This window comes from Triturus cristatus, chromosome 3_1, assembly GCF_964204655.1.
Source record: "Triturus cristatus chromosome 3_1, aTriCri1.1, whole genome shotgun sequence".
Lineage (NCBI taxonomy): Eukaryota > Metazoa > Chordata > Amphibia > Caudata > Salamandridae > Triturus > Triturus cristatus.
Genome location: NC_140583.1, coordinates 15,206,551 through 15,224,301, shown reverse-complemented (window position 1 = coordinate 15,224,301; position 17,751 = coordinate 15,206,551). Strand labels below are relative to the sequence as shown.

Below are 17,751 nucleotides of genomic sequence, written 5' to 3'. Positions count from 1 at the left end.
CTGCTGAGACTGGTATGTAGAGGCCCTGCTGAGACTGGGTTGTGGAGGCACTGCTGAGACTGGAATGTGGAGGTGCTGCTGAGACTGGTATGTGGAGGCACTGCTGAGACTGGTATGTGGAGGGGTTGCTGAGACTGGTAAGTGGGGTGGCTGCAGAGACTGGTATGCGGAGGCACTGCTGGCACTGGTATATGGAGACACTGCTGAGACTGGTATGTGGAAGCACTGCTGAGAGTGTTATGTTGAGGCACTGCTGAGGCTGGTGTAAGGTGGCACTGCTGAGGCTGGTGTAAGGTGGCATCACTGAGACTGGTATGTGGAGGCACTGATGAGACTGGTATGTGGAGGCGCTGCTGAGACTGGTATGGGGAGACACTGCTGAGACTGGTTTGTGGAGGCACTGCTGAGACTGGTATGTGGAGGCAGCGCTGAGACTGGTATGTGGAGGTGGTGCTCTGACTGGTATGTGGAGGCACTGCTGAGGCTGGTATGTGGAGGTGCTGCTGAGACTGGTATGTTGCAGCAGCACTGAGACTGGTATGTGGAGGCACTGCTGAGGCTGGTATGTGGAGGCACTGCTGAGGCTGGTATGTGGAGACACTGCTGAGACTAGTATGTGGCCGCAGTGCTGAGAGTGGTATGTGTGGGCCTACTGCTGAGACTGGTATGTGGAGGGGCTGCTGAGACTGGTATGTGGCAGCAGTGACGAGACTGGTATGTGGGGGCACTGCTGATATTGGTATGTGGAGGGGCTTCTGAGACTGGTGAGTGTTGGGGATGCTGAGACTGGTATGGGGAGGCACTGCTAAGAATGGTATGTGGAGGCACTCCTGAGACTGGTATGTGGAGGCATTGCTGAAACTGGTACGTGGAGTCCCTGCTGAGACTGGTTTGTGGAGGTACTGCTGAGACTGGAATGTGGAGGCACTGCTGAGACTGGTATGTGGGGGCACTGCTGATATTGGTATGTGGAGGGCTGCTGAGACTGGTGAGTGTTGGGGATGCTGAGACTGGTATGGGGAGGCACTGCTGGGTCTGGTACATGCAGGCACTGCTGAGACTGGTATGTGGTAGCAGCACTGATACTGGTATGTGGCAGCACTGCTGAGATTGGTATTTGAAGGCTCTGCTGAGACTGGTATGTGGAGGCACTGGTGAGACACGTGTGTGGAGGCACTGCTGAGACTGGTGTGTGGAGGGGCTGCTGAGACTGGTAAGTGGGGGGCTGCTGAGACTGGTATGTGGCAGCCGTGACGAGACTGGTATGTGGAGGCACTGCTGGGACTGGTATGTGGAAGCATTGCTGATAGTGTTATGTTGAGGCACTGCTGAGACTGGTATGTGGAGGCGCTGCTTAGACTGGTGTGTGGAGGCAGTGCTGAGGCTGGAATGTAGAGGCGCTGCTGAGGCTGCTATGTGGAGGTACTGCTGAGACTGGTATGTGTAGACACTGCTGAGACTGTTATGTGGAGGTGCTGCTGAGACTGGTATGTGGAGGGGCTGCTGAGACTGGTAAGTGGGGGGCTGCTGAGACTGGTAAGTGGGGGGCTGCTGAGACTGTTTTGTGGAGGCACTGCTGGGACTGGTACATGCAGGCACTGCTGAGACTGGTATGTGGCACCTGTGATGAGACTGGTATGTGGAGGCACTGCTGAGACTGGTAATTGAAGGTGCTGCTGAGACTGGTATGTGGCAGCAGTACTGAGACTGGTATGTGGCAGCACTGCTGGGATTGGTATGTGAAGGTACTGCTGAAACTGGTACGTGGAGGCACTGGTGAGACTGGTATGTGGAGGCACTGCTGAGGCTGGTATGTGGAGGTGCTGCTGAGGCTGGTATGTGGAGGTGCTGCTGAGACTGGTATGTTGCAGCAGCACTGAGACTGGTATGTGGAGGCACTGCTGAGGCTGGTATGTGTGAGGTGCTGCTGAGACTGGAATGTGGAGACACTGCTGAGACTAGTATGTGGCAGCAGTGCTGAGAGTGGTATGTGGTGGCACTGCTGAGACTGGTATGTGGCAGCAGTGATGAGATTGGTATGTGGAAGCACTTTTGAGACTGGCATGTGGAGGCACTGCTGAGACTGGTATGTGGAGGGGCTGCTGAGACTGGTATGTGGCAGAAGTGACGAGGCTGGTATGTGGAGGCACTTCTGAGACTGGTATGTGGAGGCACTCTTGAGACTGGTATGTGGAGGCATTGCTGAAACTGGTACATGGAGTCCCTGCTGAGACTGGTTTGTGGAGGTACTGCTGAGACTGGAATGTGGAGGCACTGCTGAGACTGGTATGTGGGGGCACTGCTGATACTGGTATGTGGAGGGACTGCTGAGACTGGTGAGTGTTGGGGATGCTGAGACTGGTATGGGGAGGCACTGCTGGGTCTGGTACATGCAGGCACTGCTGAAACTGGTATATGGCAGCAGTGATGAGAGTGTTATGTTGAGGCACTGCTGAGGCTGGTGTAAGGTGGCACTGCTGAGGCTGGTGTAAGGTGGCATCGCTGAGACTGGTATGTGGAGGCACTGATGAGACTGGTATGTGGAGGCGCTGCTGAGACTGGTATGGGGAGACACTGCTGAGACTGGTTTGTGGAGGCGCTGCTGAGACTGGTATGTGGAGGCAGCGCTGAGACTGGTATGTGGAGGTGGTGCTCTGACTGGTATGTGGAGGCACTGCTGAGGCTGGTATGTGGAGGTGCTGCTGAGACTGGTATGTTGCAGCAGCACTGAGACTGGTATGTGGAGGCACTGCTGAGGCTGGTATGTGGAGGCACTGCTGAGGCTGGTATGTGGAGACACTGCTGAGACTAGTATGTGGCCGCAGTGCTGAGAGTGGTATGTGTGGGCCTACTGCTGAGACTGGTATGTGGAGGGGCTGCTGAGACTGGTATGTGGCAGCAGTGACGAGACTGGTATGTGGGGGCACTGCTGATATTGGTATGTGGAGGGGCTTCTGAGACTGGTGAGTGTTGGGGATGCTGAGACTGGTATGGGGAGGCACTGCTAAGAATGGTATGTGGAGGCACTCCTGAGACTGGTATGTGGAGGCATTGCTGAAACTGGTACGTGGAGTCCCTGCTGAGACTGGTTTGTGGAGGTACTGCTGAGACTGGAATGTGGAGGCACTGCTGAGACTGGTATGTGGGGGCACTGCTGATATTGGTATGTGGAGGGCTGCTGAGACTGGTGAGTGTTGGGGATGCTGAGACTGGTATGGGGAGGCACTGCTGGGTCTGGTACATGCAGGCACTGCTGAGACTGGTATGTGGTAGCAGCACTGATACTGGTATGTGGCAGCACTGCTGAGATTGGTATTTGAAGGCACTGCTGAGACTGGTATGTGGAGGCACTGGTGAGACACGTGTGTGGAGGCACTGCTGAGACTGGTGTGTGGAGGGGCTGCTGAGACTGGTAAGTGGGGGGCTGCTGAGACTGGTATGTGGCAGCAGTGACGAGACTGGTATGTGGAGGCACTGCTGGGACTGGTATGTGGAAGCATTGCTGATAGTGTTATGTTGAGGCACTGCTGAGACTGGTATGTGGAGGCGCTGCTTAGACTGGTGTGTGGAGGCAGTGCTGAGGCTGGAATGTAGAGGCGCTGCTGAGAATGGTATGTGAAGGCACTGCTGAGGCTGGTGTGTGGAGGTGCTGCTGAGACTGGTATGTTGCAGCAACGCTGAGAATGGTATCTGGAGGCACTGCTGAGGCTGCTATGTGGAGGTACTGCTGAGACTGGTATGTGTAGACACTGCTGAGACTGTTATGTGGAGGTGCTGCTGAGACTGGTATGTGGAGGGGCTGCTGAGACTGGTAAGTGGGGGGCTGCTGAGACTGGTAAGTGGGGGGGCTGCTGAGACTGTTTTGTGGAGGCACTGCTGGGACTGGTACATGCAGGCACTGCTGAGACTGGTATGTGGCACCTGTGATGAGACTGGTATGTGGAGGCACTGCTGAGACTGGTAATTGAAGGTGCTGCTGAGACTGGTATGTGGCAGCAGTACTGAGACTGGTATGTGGCAGCACTGCTGGGATTGGTATGTGAAGGTACTGCTGAAACTGGTACGTGGAGGCACTGGTGAGACTGGTATGTGGAGGCACTGCTGAGGCTGGTATGTGGAGGTGCTGCTGAGGCTGGTATGTGGAGGTGCTGCTGAGACTGGTATGTTGCAGCAGCACTGAGACTGGTATGTGGAGGCACTGCTGAGGCTGGTATGTGTGAGGTGCTGCTGAGACTGGAATGTGGAGACACTGCTGAGACTAGTATGTGGCAGCAGTGCTGAGAGTGGTATGTGGTGGCACTGCTGAGACTGGTATGTGGCAGCAGTGATGAGATTGGTATGTGGAAGCACTTTTGAGACTGGCATGTGGAGGCACTGCTGAGACTGGTATGTGGAGGGGCTGCTGAGACTGGTATGTGGCAGAAGTGACGAGGCTGGTATGTGGAGGCACTTCTGAGACTGGTATGTGGAGGCACTCTTGAGACTGGTATGTGGAGGCATTGCTGAAACTGGTACATGGAGTCCCTGCTGAGACTGGTTTGTGGAGGTACTGCTGAGACTGGAATGTGGAGGCACTGCTGAGACTGGTATGTGGGGGCACTGCTGATACTGGTATGTGGAGGGACTGCTGAGACTGGTGAGTGTTGGGGATGCTGAGACTGGTATGGGGAGGCACTGCTGGGTCTGGTACATGCAGGCACTGCTGAAACTGGTATATGGCAGCAGTGATGAGAATGGTATGTGGAGGCACTGCTGAGACTGGTATGTGGAGGTACTGCTGAGACTGGTATGTGGTAGCAGCACTGATACTGGTATGTGGCAGCACTGCTGAGATTGGTATGTGAAGGCACTGCTGAGACTGGTATGGGAAGGCACTGGTGAGACAGGTGTGCGGAGACACTGCTGAGACTGGTATGTGGAGGCACTGCTGAGACTGGTATGTGGAGGCACTGCTGAGATTGGTACGTGGAGGCCCTGCTGAGACTGGTTTGTAGAGCTACGGGTGAGACTGGAATGTGGAGGCGCTGCTGAGACTGGTATGTGGAGGCACTGCTGAGACTGGTATGTGGAGGGGCTGCTGAGACTGGTATGTGGCAGCAGTGATGAGACTGGCTGACCTGTTGGTGCGTGTGGAGAACTGCTGCCCTGACTGCTGCTTTCCTTGTACCCCATTGAAGCCGGGAGGAGTTAAAAATAGGATCCTAGAGAATTATTTCTCCCAGGCGGTGGGGGAGGGGGACAAAGAGTGCAACCTGTCCCGGTTAAGGGCAGAACGGAGACGCTCAATAGATAACTTGAAAAACACCCCCCTTGGAGAACAACCCACTACGCCCAGGGAGGAGTTGTCCCTAATAGATGATGTCCCACTCCTGCTGAGGGATTGTATAAACACTCCACTAGTGGCAGCCATGAGTATAGTCCCAGCTACCAGTCCAAGCCCTACAAGGGTGACCATTGATTTAGTCTCCCAACCCCCCCCAGCCTCTAAGGCTAGGAAAGCTAAACCCAAGCCAGTTACTACACAAGGAGCACCGGGGCCCCCTCCTAATAAACGTAGGAGGAAATCGAAGGGAGCCCAGGGAAGGAGTAAACCCAAGATCTCTCACTCGGACTTTGGGAAATCTTCAAAACCCCCCGTATTAGCAGCGAAATTACCGGCTGAATCACACCCCAAATCTATTGCCCGGGAGGATCTAGCTCCCGCCCTGATAAAAGACATAGGAACTAGTACCGCTAATGTCCCCCTCTCTGTTGTCCCGCTTGGAAACCTGGAATTCTTGCTAAGGTCTCTATTACTACCGATTAGCGAGAGTATAAAAAAGATTGAGATCAGACTAACTATTCTGGAGGCCACACTAGGTAGTCTGAAAATCCCGGCTGGTCATCAGGGAAGGCATCTAGAATCTACCCCCGCCACAATAGCCCCTCAACAGCCTGTAAATAGTGCAGCAAACTTAGTCCCTCTACAAGCCGCAAATGCGGCGGCCCCGCAAAAACCCCTAAGGCCCAAGCCTGCATCAACTAAGCCCCTTAACTCTAACATGCCTACTCCTCCTTCAGGCCCTGTTCATCCGGCACAGCCGGTAGATAGTACCACACCGACTCCCCTAATGAAGCTTTCCTTGAGACCACGCAGACCTAACCTACCCCCAGAGACTAATGATCTCACTGTAGTCATGGCGGGTGTCCCCTCACTCGAAGAAGGTGAAACTGAGGATTTTTGTGCCCTGAAAAGTAGGGTAATTAAGTGGTTAAACATAAATAGACCCCTCCCGACACACCTTAATAACGAAATCATAATGGTAAGAAGGGTGCCATGGGTGGGGAGAACATACAAATCTATTATAGGGGACTGCATATTGGTGAGTTTTAGGGACACAGGAACGGTGTCCTACATATGCCAAGGGAAGAATAGATCCAGAGAATCCACTATCCAAACCCTTCGTGTATCTTTCTTTTTCCCCATTATTCCAGTCCCATTGCAGCCGCCCCAAATTCATGACAACTGGGAGAGGGTTGGCAGGAGGGGGAGACACTGGGCATTCAACCCTAGGCCACTATTTGGCCGACCAGAACCACCCTTGTACACCTATAACCGGTTTAATTGCCTGAACGGTCTAGAGGGGGTGGATTGACAAACAGATAATGTCCTCCAGGGTTACATGGATAAGGGCGTTTTGGTAGAGGTGGTGGAGGAGCAAAACTCTCAGGCTCAGCAAACTCTACCGAGTGGTGTGGGGATTTCCATGTTTGCTGAACCTAACGCTACAGCCATAGAAGGTATAGGAGGGGGACATGGGCTGGCTACGCAAGGGTCATTACAGGAGATACCATCAAGGCCCCAGGGGGGTTCAAGACGGAGGGGAGAGGGAGTGAGATTCATCTCCTGGAATGTAGCAGGCATAGCGGGCAAATTTAATAACAAGGAATGGGTTGATTTTATTAGAAAATTTCAAGTTATATGTGTACAGGAGACATGGGCCTTGGTGAATAATTACCATCTACAGGGGTACAAGTGTTTTTTTGTCCCCGCCCGAAAATCCAGATCAGGGAGAGCAATGGGCGGTTTGTCCATCTACGTAGATTTAGACCTCCCAGGCTCCTGGTCCTCCCCAGATTGGAACTCACATGGGATTCAGGTAGTTCGGTTCCTCGGAAAGGGGTTAAGATTTTCTGTTCTTAACATCTATAACACTGAGATAGTAAACAACCATATCCCGCTACTAGCTGAACTAGACCATAGGCTGGGACAAGAAACAACATTCCAAAATAAGGGGCCGCCGCACGGGCTGCTTTTAGTGGGAGACTTTAATTGCCACCTCTGTCCGGCACTGGTCAAGGTAAACACAGACTGGTCACAATGTCCAATGGAGAAGGGTCCGCATTTTTCTCATACGCCTACTGGGTTGGCTCTTAGGTTGCTTCGGCTTAAGTACGACCTAGAGCATACCATTAATATGATAGACCCACAGTCGGATGGTTCACTCCCACCAACTTTCAAGGGCAAGGGTTGCTCATCTATTATAGATTATATTTTGGCCTCGAGATCCCTGATAAACAAAATAATCAGTGTAGGGATAGATTGAAGCAGTTTTAGTGACCACAATCCCCTTGTTTTGATGCTCTCGTATAGGGTGGGTGCTGGAACTAGAGTCCACCGCTCAATTGAGGAGAGGGTCACAGATCAAGGTAGGAGACTGAAATGGTCCAAAATAGATGGGGTAAAGTTTTATAAAACTTTGGGCGACAAGGGCCGACTAGCCATTAACGACTGTCTAGACCTAGAAGTCCAGGGACCAAGGGTACTGGAAGCATTTGACCAGATTGCTAACCTGGTCGATGGCCTACTTAGGACCAGTGCGCCCACATGTAATCTGGTAAATCCCCGGTGGTTTGATAAAGACTGCTCTAAGGCACTGAGGGAGTTGAAATGCTCCCTTAAGCTAAAACCAAGGGACCCTCAAAAAATCAAGGGGTGCAGAGAAAAATATAAAAAAGAGACCAAAAGGAGGAAACTTGCCCTGCAGGCAGAAGCTTGGGCAGACTTAAGAGAGGCAGGCGAAAGAAGGGATCTAGCGGGATTTTGGAGAATCATTAATAAACCGACCTTTCAAGAAAATGATTCCCCAGAGATAGGGGTTAACATCCTCCCGGAGCAGTGGGTCACACACTTTAGGGGTCTATATAACCATGAGCCCGGTATCCATGTAGAGTCACCCGTAACCACAAGTCAGGTTCCCTCGGTAGTATTCACTCTTAAGGAGATTACTGCAGGGATGGAGGGTCTGACTAAAAATAAAGCCCCGGGGCCGGATGGAATTCCCCCTGACCTGTTTCTTAGTAATATAGAACTATGGGCCCCGCTGATGACCAGGGTCATAAATACTGCGACCATTTGCGGCCTGCCACCATCCTGGTCTAAAGCGATCATCGTGCCAATCTTTAAAAAGGGCAATAGGGATGACCCCAAGTGCTACAGGCCCATTTCCCTGATTGACGTATCGGCTAAACTTTTGGGTAGGGCAATCCTCAACAGACTGTCCGAGTGGTCCGAAGAGAATAACATCTTCTCGGACACTCAATACGGGTTTAGGACAGGGAGGTCCACCAGTGACCAATGCCTGAACCTTTACATGCTGACTGCCAAATATACTCTGGCCAGTGATGAACCCATTTATATGGGATTCATGGATCTGGCAGCAGCATTCGATCACGTCAATAGAGGAAAGCTGTGGGATATGATGTCAAGCATGGGGATTGAGAGTGGTTTAATTACCATATTAAGGGAATTACACAGCGACACCACGGCCAAGGTTCGATTTAATAGGGAGGGAGGATTGTCTGACTCTTTTCCCTGTAAGAGTGGAGTCAGACAAGGTTGCATTCTTGCCCCTTTTTTGTTCTCCCTTTATATTAATAACCTGGAGCAGTTTCTCTTGGGGTTAAAGGCAGATTCCCCAAGGGTCGGGGCGCGGCATATTCCTGTTCTGCTTTACGCAGATGACGCGGTTCTGCTTGCACGCACACCTCGAAGCTTACAAATCCTGATAGACGGGTTTGTTAGGTTCATGAGTACACTGGATCTATCTGTCAACCTGGGCAAATCATATGTACTCCTGGCCGGCAAAAAACCTTCCTCTAAATTTACTTATACAATAGGCACCCATACTTTAGAGGAGGTCAAAACGTTCTCTTATCTTGGAGTAACCTTTGATGGTGTTTTGCAGTTTAACTCTCTAGTGGCGGAACGTTGTAGCAAAATGATTGCCTCTAATGGGGCTATAGCTGGATATGGAAGGAGGCTAGGTAGATGGAGCCCGGAACAGGTGATGAACTTGTATGGCTCCGTATCATGCTCCAAAGTAATCTATGGGGCAGAAGTATGGGGCTTTGTGAACACCACTAGAATTCAACAGGAAGAAAACAAATATCTGAAATCTATCCTGAGGGCACCACCAAGTACCGCTGGAATCATAGCTCATAGGGAGCTAGGGAGACCATACTTGGATGACCTGTTAAAACTTAGGCCAATTGTGGCCTGGCTAAAAATATGGGTTAATCCAGATGCGCATCTAAGCAGAGAAATTTTATTGGACTGCTTAGATAGGACCCATTGTATGCGCATCCCCTGGCTTAAATATGTAAGAAACACCCTTGAAGATTTAGGCTTTGGAAACCTCTTCACGAACCCCACATCAATTTCAGCCCAGCACAAGAAACAAGTAGGGGAAATTTTCCTAGAGCGGAATACCCAATGTAGAGCTGAGGCTGAAGGTGTTAAAAAGACTGTGAGGGCTCATAATCTGGTAAAGAGTGTGGAGGGTATGGAGCCTTATCTGTATCTTGTGCATAATGCACAGGATAGATTTCTTATGTGCCGTTTTAGACTGAATTTACTTCCTTTTATGTTGGCCTCACCAGCAGGTTTCACCACGTCAATTGAGCAGAAGGGACCCTGCGGCTGCGACAACAGGTCTCCGCAGGATTCCCTTCATTTTGTTTTGCTCTGTCTCTATTTCTCTATGCCCAGGCGCAGATTTCTTGTAAATATTTTTAAAAAAGCCCAACAGGAACGTGCCAGGGACGCATTAGTCTTTTTGCAAAAAGCCTCTGATCCACTAACATTGTGCTGTATTATGAATTTTATTAAGGTTGCGGTCCGATTAGAGATGACTCGGGGAGAGGAATGAAAGACTTTGGATTTTCCTTTTTTATGATCCTGTATGTCGGTATCTCTATTTGCACTAACTTTGTATAAGGATCTTGATTAATGTTTAATGACTTTTTATCCATGTATATATATGTGCTTTTATGGTGTTTTTTAATCACCGAATAAAGATTAAAAAAAAAAAAAAAAAAAGACTGGAATCTGGAGGCACTGCTGAAACTGGTATGTGGAGGCACTGCTGAGACTGGTATGTGGAAGCATTGCTGATAGTGTTATGTTGAGGCACTGCTGAGACTGGTATGTGGAGGCGCTGCTTAGACTGGTGTGTGGAGGCAGTGCTGAGGCTGGAATGTAGAGGCGCTGCTGAGAATGGTATGTGGAGGCACTGCTGAGGCTGGTATGTGGAGGCGCTGCTGAGACAGGTATGTTGCAGCAGCACTAAGACTGGTATGTGGAGGCACTGCTGAGTCTGGTATGTGGAGGCACTGCTGAGACTGGTATGTGGAGACACTGCGGAGACTGGTATGTGGAGGTGCTGCTGAGACTGGTATGTGGAGGGGCTGCTGAGACTTGTAAGTGGGGGACTGCTGAGACTGGTAAGTGGGGGGCTGCTGAGACTGTTATGGGGAGGCACTGCTGGGACTTGTACATGCAGGCACTGCTGAGACTGGTATGTGGCACCTGTGATGAGACTGGTATGTGGAGGCACTGCCGAGACTGGTCTGTGGAGGCACTGCTGAGACTGGTATGTGGTAGCAGCACTGATAGTGGTATGTGGCGGCACTGCTGAGATTGGTATGTAAAGGCACTGCTGGGAATGGTATGTGGAGGCACTGGTGAGACAGGTGTGTGGAGACACTGCTGAGACTGGTATGTGGAGGCACTGATGAGACTGGTACGTGGAGGCTCTGCTGAGACTGGTTTGTGGAGGAACTGCTGAGACTGGAATGTGGAGGCGCTGCTGAGACTGGTATGTGGAGGCACTGCTGATACTGGTGTGTGGAGGGGCTGATGAGACTGGTAAGTGGGGGGGCTGCTGACACTGATATGCAGAGGCACTGCTGGGACTGGTACATGCAGGCACTGCTGAGACTGGTGTGTGGGAGCAGTGATGAGACTGGAATCTGGAGGCACTGCTGAAACTGGTATGTGGGGGCACTGCTGGGACTGGTATGTGGAAGCAATGCTGAGAGTGTTATGTTGAGGCACTGCTGAGACTGGTATGTGGAGGTGCTGCTTAGACTGGTATGTGGAGGCAGTTCTGAAACTGGAATGTAGAGGTGCTGCTGAGACTGGTATGTGGAGGCACTGCTGAGGCTGGTGTGTGGAGGCGCTGCTGAGACTGGTATGTTGCAGCAGTGCTGAGACTGGTATGTGGAGGCACTGCTGAGGCTGGTATGAGGAGGTGCTGCTGAGACTGGTATGTGGAGGGGCTGCCAAGACTGGTAAGTGGGGGGCTGCTGAGACTGGTAAGTGGGGGGGCTGCTGAGACTGTTAAGCAGAGGCACTGCTGGGACTGGTACATGTAGGCACTGCTGAGAGTGGTATGTGTCAGCAGTGATGAGACTGGTCTGTGGAGGCACTGCTGAGACTGGTATGTGAAGGTGCTGCTGAGACTGGTATGTGGCAGCAGCGCTGAGACTGGTATGTGGCAGCACTGCTGAGATTGGTATGTGAAGGCACTGCTTGGACTGGTATGTGGAGGCACTGGTGAGGCAGGTGTGTGGAGACACTGCTGAGACTGGTATGTGGAGGCACTGCTGAGACTGGTACGTGGAGGCCCTGCTGAGACTAGTTTGTGGAGGAACTGCTGAGACTGGAATGTGGAGGCGCTGCTGAGACAGGTATGTGGAGGCACTGCTGAGACTCTATGTGGAGGGGCTGCTGAGACTGGTAAGTGGGGGGCTGCTGAGACTGGTATGCAGAGGCACTGCTGGGACTGGTACATGCAGGCACTGCTGAGACTGGTATGTGGCAGCAGTGATGAGCCTGGAACTGGAGGCACTGCTGAAACTGGTATGTGGAGGCACTGCTGGGACTGGTATGTGGAAGCAATGCTGAGAGTGTTATGTTGAGGCACTGCTGAAACTGGTATGTGGGGGCACTGCTGGGACTGGTATGTGGAAGCAATGCTGAGAGTGTTATGTTGAGGCACTGCTGAGACTGGTATGTGGAGGTGCTGCTTAGACTGGTATGTGGAGGCAGTTCTGAAACTGGAATGTAGAGGTGCTGCTGAGACTGGTATGTGGAGGCACTGCTGAGGCTGGTGTGTGGAGGCGCTGCTGAGACTGGTATGTTGCAGCAGTGCTGAGACTGGTATGTGGAGGCACTGCTGAGGCTGGTATGAGGAGGTGCTGCTGAGACTGGTATGTGGAGGGGCTGCCAAGACTGGTAAGTGGGGGGCTGCTGAGACTGGTAAGTGGGGGGGCTGCTGAGACTGTTAAGCAGAGGCACTGCTGGGACTGGTACATGTAGGCACTGCTGAGAGTGGTATGTGTCAGCAGTGATGAGACTGGTCTGTGGAGGCACTGCTGAGACTGGTATGTGAAGGTGCTGCTGAGACTGGTATGTGGCAGCAGCGCTGAGACTGGTATGTGGCAGCACTGCTGAGATTGGTATGTGAAGGCACTGCTTGGACTGGTATGTGGAGGCACTGGTGAGGCAGGTGTGTGGAGACACTGCTGAGACTGGTATGTGGAGGCACTGCTGAGACTGGTACGTGGAGGCCCTGCTGAGACTAGTTTGTGGAGGAACTGCTGAGACTGGAATGTGGAGGCGCTGCTGAGACAGGTATGTGGAGGCACTGCTGAGACTCTATGTGGAGGGGCTGCTGAGAGTGGTAAGTGGGGGGCTGCTGAGACTGGTATGCAGAGGCACTGCTGGGACTGGTACATGCAGGCACTGCTGAGACTGGTATGTGGCAGCAGTGATGAGCCTGGAACTGGAGGCACTGCTGAAACTGGTATGTGGAGGCACTGCTGGGACTGGTATGTGGAAGCAATGCTGAGAGTGTTATGTTGAGGCACTACTGAGACTGGTATGTGGGGGCACTGCTTAGACTGGTATGTGGAGGCAGTTCTGAAACTGGAATGTAGAGGCGCTGCTGAGAATGGTATGTGGAGGCACTGCTGAGGCTGGTGTGTGGAGGCGCTGCTGAGACTGGTATGTTGCAGCAGCGCTGAGACTGATATGTGGAGACACTGCTGAGGCTGGTATGAGGAGGTGCTGCTGAGACTGGTATGTGGAAACACTGCTGAGACGGGTGGAGAAGTGTGGCTCAATGATTAGAGCGGCAGACCCTGATGCAGAGGTCTAGCCCGGGACCAGGGTTCAATTCCCCGCCTCAATGGGTCTTGGGCTCAAAAATTCCACGGACATGATAATTCTCGCCTTGGTGCCTATTCCAATCATGGAGTCCCACTCTGCAACTCTGGGCAATAGCTTGCTTAATCTCCACAACGGCCCCCACAACGCTAAGGATGCCTGGCCTCCACCTTGGGGGTGCCCAGGAGTGGACGCCTCACAGGGAAATCCAGGATGGGTTCCACAGCGGTATTCGTACAAGCGCCTTGAGACCCTTGCGGGTGAGTAGTGCGCTATACAAGTATCAATTTACAATTTATGTGGAGGCACTGCTGAGACTGGTATGTGGGGGTGCTGCTGAGACTGGTATGTGGCAGCAGCGCTGAGACTGGTATGTGGCAGGACTGCTGAAATTGGTATGTGAAGGCACTGCTGAGACTGGTATGTGGATGCACTTGTGAGACTGGGTTGTGGAGGCACTGCTGAGACTGGAATGTGGAGGTGCTGCTGAGACTGGTATGTGGAGGCACTGCTGAGACTGGTATGTGGAGGGGTTGCTGAGACTGGTAAGTGGGGTGGCTGCAGAGACTAGTATACGGAGGCACTGCTGGGACTGGTATATGGAGACACTGCTGAGACTGATATGTGGAAGCACTGCTGGGTGTGTTATGTTGAGGCACTGCTGAGGCTGGTGTAAGGTGGCACTGCTGAGTCTGGTGTAAGGTGGCACTGCGCAGACTGGTATGTGGAGGCACTGATGAGACTGGTATGTGGAGGCACTGCTGAGATTGGTATGGGGAGACACTGCTGAGACTGGTATGTGGATTGTGGAGGCACTGCTGAGAGTGGTATGTGGAGGCACTGCTGATGTTTCAATGAAGGAGGAACACATTTAATAGTTGGTTTTCAGAAGTCACTATTTAGACATACACCAGTGAGTGGAGGCTGAACAAAGTGATTAAACTAGTTTAAGGAGATAATATCTGGTTAAAGAGATGCGAGGGGTCACAATGGGTGAGAAAGATAAGATGAAAGACAGGTGAGGTTGGTGTAAAGTGGGGTGTGCAAGGCTAGGCCGAGGTCCCAGGGATCCCAGTGGAGGCAGTCTAATAAACTCCACAGTAGTGAGTGAGTGAGGAACACACAAAGGACAGTTGGAGCAGCGAGTCTAATCTCTGGCTCTGTTTGTGAAGGAGTCGGGGTGTCCAGGGTGTGTCACTTCACACAAGGAACTAGAGATGGTTTTCTGAAACTCTTACCGATGCACAGAGCGCAGGAAGCTGCTGGACTCGAAGGCAAGAGTCACTTAGACATGCATGCAACAGTCACATCATCGTCGGAGGGCGAGAGACATGGTGACAGCAAGACATGTTACAGCATGTAACTGTTATCAGCATTATTATCACATCCACTCCTTCACCCACTGGGCATAGGCATAGAGGTGCAGGCAGATGCCATGCACATCCAGTGTCCTGGCACACCTGCCAGGTGCCCCCCATCAGTGGTGGGAAAGCAGAACACCACAAGACATGCAAAGGCCCTGGCACCATGCACACCACCAGAATGGGTAGCGCATGCCCCTCTCTAGGTTGTGCCCACCACCAGAATGGGTAGCACTTGCCCCACACTAGGTTGTGCCCACCACCAGCACATTGGGGCCCGCTCCCGTTCTAGGTAGTGCCCACCACCAGTTCGGTGGGGCATGCACCCGCTCTGGGTTGTGCCCACCACCAGAATGGTGGGGCCCACTCCCGCTCTAGGTTGTGCCCACCACCAGTATGGTGGGGCACACTCCCGTTCTAGGTTGTGCACTCTACCAGTATGTTGGGGCATGCACCCGCTCTAGGTTGTGCCCACCACCAGTATGTTGGGTCACGCTCCACCATTAGGTAAAGCACAGCACCAGTACGGAGGGGCATGCGTCCGCACTTGGCAGTGCTCACTACCAGTATGGTGCAGCCCGCTTCCGCACCAGGTGGTGCAGTGTCACCCAGCACACCCCCAGAATGGGTAGGGCATGCTGCAGAACATATCAATGCAATGCTGTGAGACACCACCACCCTGGGTGAAGCACAGGCAGAACTTCGTGGCCCAGTGCCACAGATCACACCACAAGGGTATGTCACCCACACGGCAGTACCTACCGCCAGCCACATACAGCGCTGGCGGGGTACAGTGCCTAAAACACACATAGAGAAAAGTCAGCAAGGACATGCAGAGAAGAGAAGATGAGAGAAGAAACTGAAGAAGATGGTGAGAGATGCCAGAGAAAAAGAGAGAACTAAATCAGAGTGAAGCAAAATAAGTCAGTGGATATAAGGGAGGGAGACAATATGCAATAGAAAACACAGAACATAGAATGAGAGGAAACAAAGGAACAAAAGAAGAAAGAATGAAGAAAATAAAGCAAAAATATGGTGGGGGAGAGAAGGAATGGCACAGAAACAGAGAGTAGAGGAATGAAAAATAGAAAGACTACACTCTTCCTTTCCAACCTATGAACCTTCCAAACTTAGCATGCATGTAATATAAACACATCTTACTCTCTGAAATAGGCACCACAGGAGAGCATCACGCAGGGGTCCGAGGTGGGGGATCCGGATAAGACCCAGAGGGAATACAGGTCACGACCAGGAGCCATTAAAACAGGAGGTGGATGTCCAGACAGGAGCCGAGAGAGACAAGGGGAGGAGAAAAAGAGAAAGAGACATTGACTTAGAAAAGCATATAGGGAGGAGGGGCCCTCAGTCCTCTGTAGTGCAAAGAGCAACCAGGTACCAGAGGTAGAATCAGACACATGAGTCAGAGCAAGAATCAGACACATGTATTAGAGCAAGGATTATAAACATGTGTCAAGAGCTAGAATCAGACCTGTATCAGAGCAAGGATCAGAAACATGTGTCAGAGATAGAATCAGACCTGTATCAGAGCAAGGATCAAAAACGTGTCAGAGCAAGAATCAGAAACAGGTCAGAGGAAGAACCAGAAACATGTGTCAGAGCTAGAACCAGACACATGTATCAAAGCAAGAATCAGAAATATGTGTCAGAGGAAGAACCAGAAACATGTGTCAGAGCTAGAATCAGACACATGTATCAAAGCAAGAATCAGAAACATGTGTCAGAGCTAGAATCAGACACATGTATCAAAGCAAGAATCAGAAACATGTGTCAGAGCTAGAACTGAAACCATGTATCAGAGCAAGAGTCAATGAAGTGTCAGAGCTAGAATCAGAAACATGTGTCAGTACTATATTCAGAAACATGTGTCAGAGCTGGAATCAGACACATGTGTCAGCGCTAGAATGGAAACCATGTATCAGAGCAAGATTCAGTAACATGTCAGAGCTAGAATCAGACACATATTATCAGATCACAAATCAGAAACATGTGTCAGAGCTAGAATCAGACACATGTATCAGAGCCCGCATCATAAACACATGTCAGAGCTAGAATCAGAAATGTTTCACAAATAGATTCAGACACATGTATCAGAGACCGAATCAGAAACATGTGTCAGAGCAAGAATCAGAAACGTGTCAGCACTAGAACTGAAACCAGGTATCAGAGCAAGATTTAGAAATGTGTCAGATCTAGAATCAGAAACATGTGTCAGTACTATACTCAGAAAAATGTGTCAGAGCAAGGATCAGACATGTTTCGGAGCAAGAATCAGAAACATGTGTCAGAGCTACAATCAGAAACATGTGCCAGAGCAAGAATCAGGATTATGGACCACAGCAAGAACCAGAAACAGGTGTCAGAGCAAGAATCAGACACATGTATCAGAGTAAAAATGAGAAACGTGTCAGAACTAGAATCAGAAACATTTGTCAGAGCTAGAATCAGAAACATGTGCCAGAGCAAGAATCAGGATTATGGGCCACAGCAAGAACCAGAAACATGTGTAGAAATTCAAATTGGAACGATGTATCAGCGCAGGAATCAGAAACATGTGTCAGCTAGAAACGAAACCATGTATCCGAGCAAGATTCAGTAAAGTGTCAGAGCTAGAACCAGAAACATGTGTCAGTACTATATTCAGAAACATGCGTCAGAGCTAAAATCAGAAACATGTGTCGGAGCTAGAATCAGACATGTATCAGAGCAAGGATCAGAAACATGTGTCAGAGCAAGAATCATACATGTATCAGAGCAAGAATCAGAAACATGTGTCAGAGCTGGAATCAGACACATGTGTCAGCGCTAGAATGGAAACCATGTATCAGAGCAAGATTCAGTAATATGTCAGAGCTAGAATCAGACACATATTATCAGATC

The 17,751-nt window shown here is 51.1% G+C and overlaps 1 protein-coding gene across 1 annotated transcript in view; it reads right to left on the bottom strand.

Moving 5' to 3' along the window:
* Nucleotides 1-17,751, bottom strand: part of MYBPC3 (myosin binding protein C3) — a 423,360-nt gene that overhangs the window by 263,190 nt on the left and 142,419 nt on the right. Inside the window, exons 10-11 of the mRNA XM_085646556.1 lie at nt 16,015-16,017; nt 14,731-14,754 (exon numbers count right to left, since the gene is read on the bottom strand). Coding sequence (XP_085502682.1) covers nt 14,731-14,754; nt 16,015-16,017 — 27 coding nt within the window. The remainder of the gene's footprint in view (nt 1-14,730; nt 14,755-16,014; nt 16,018-17,751) is intronic.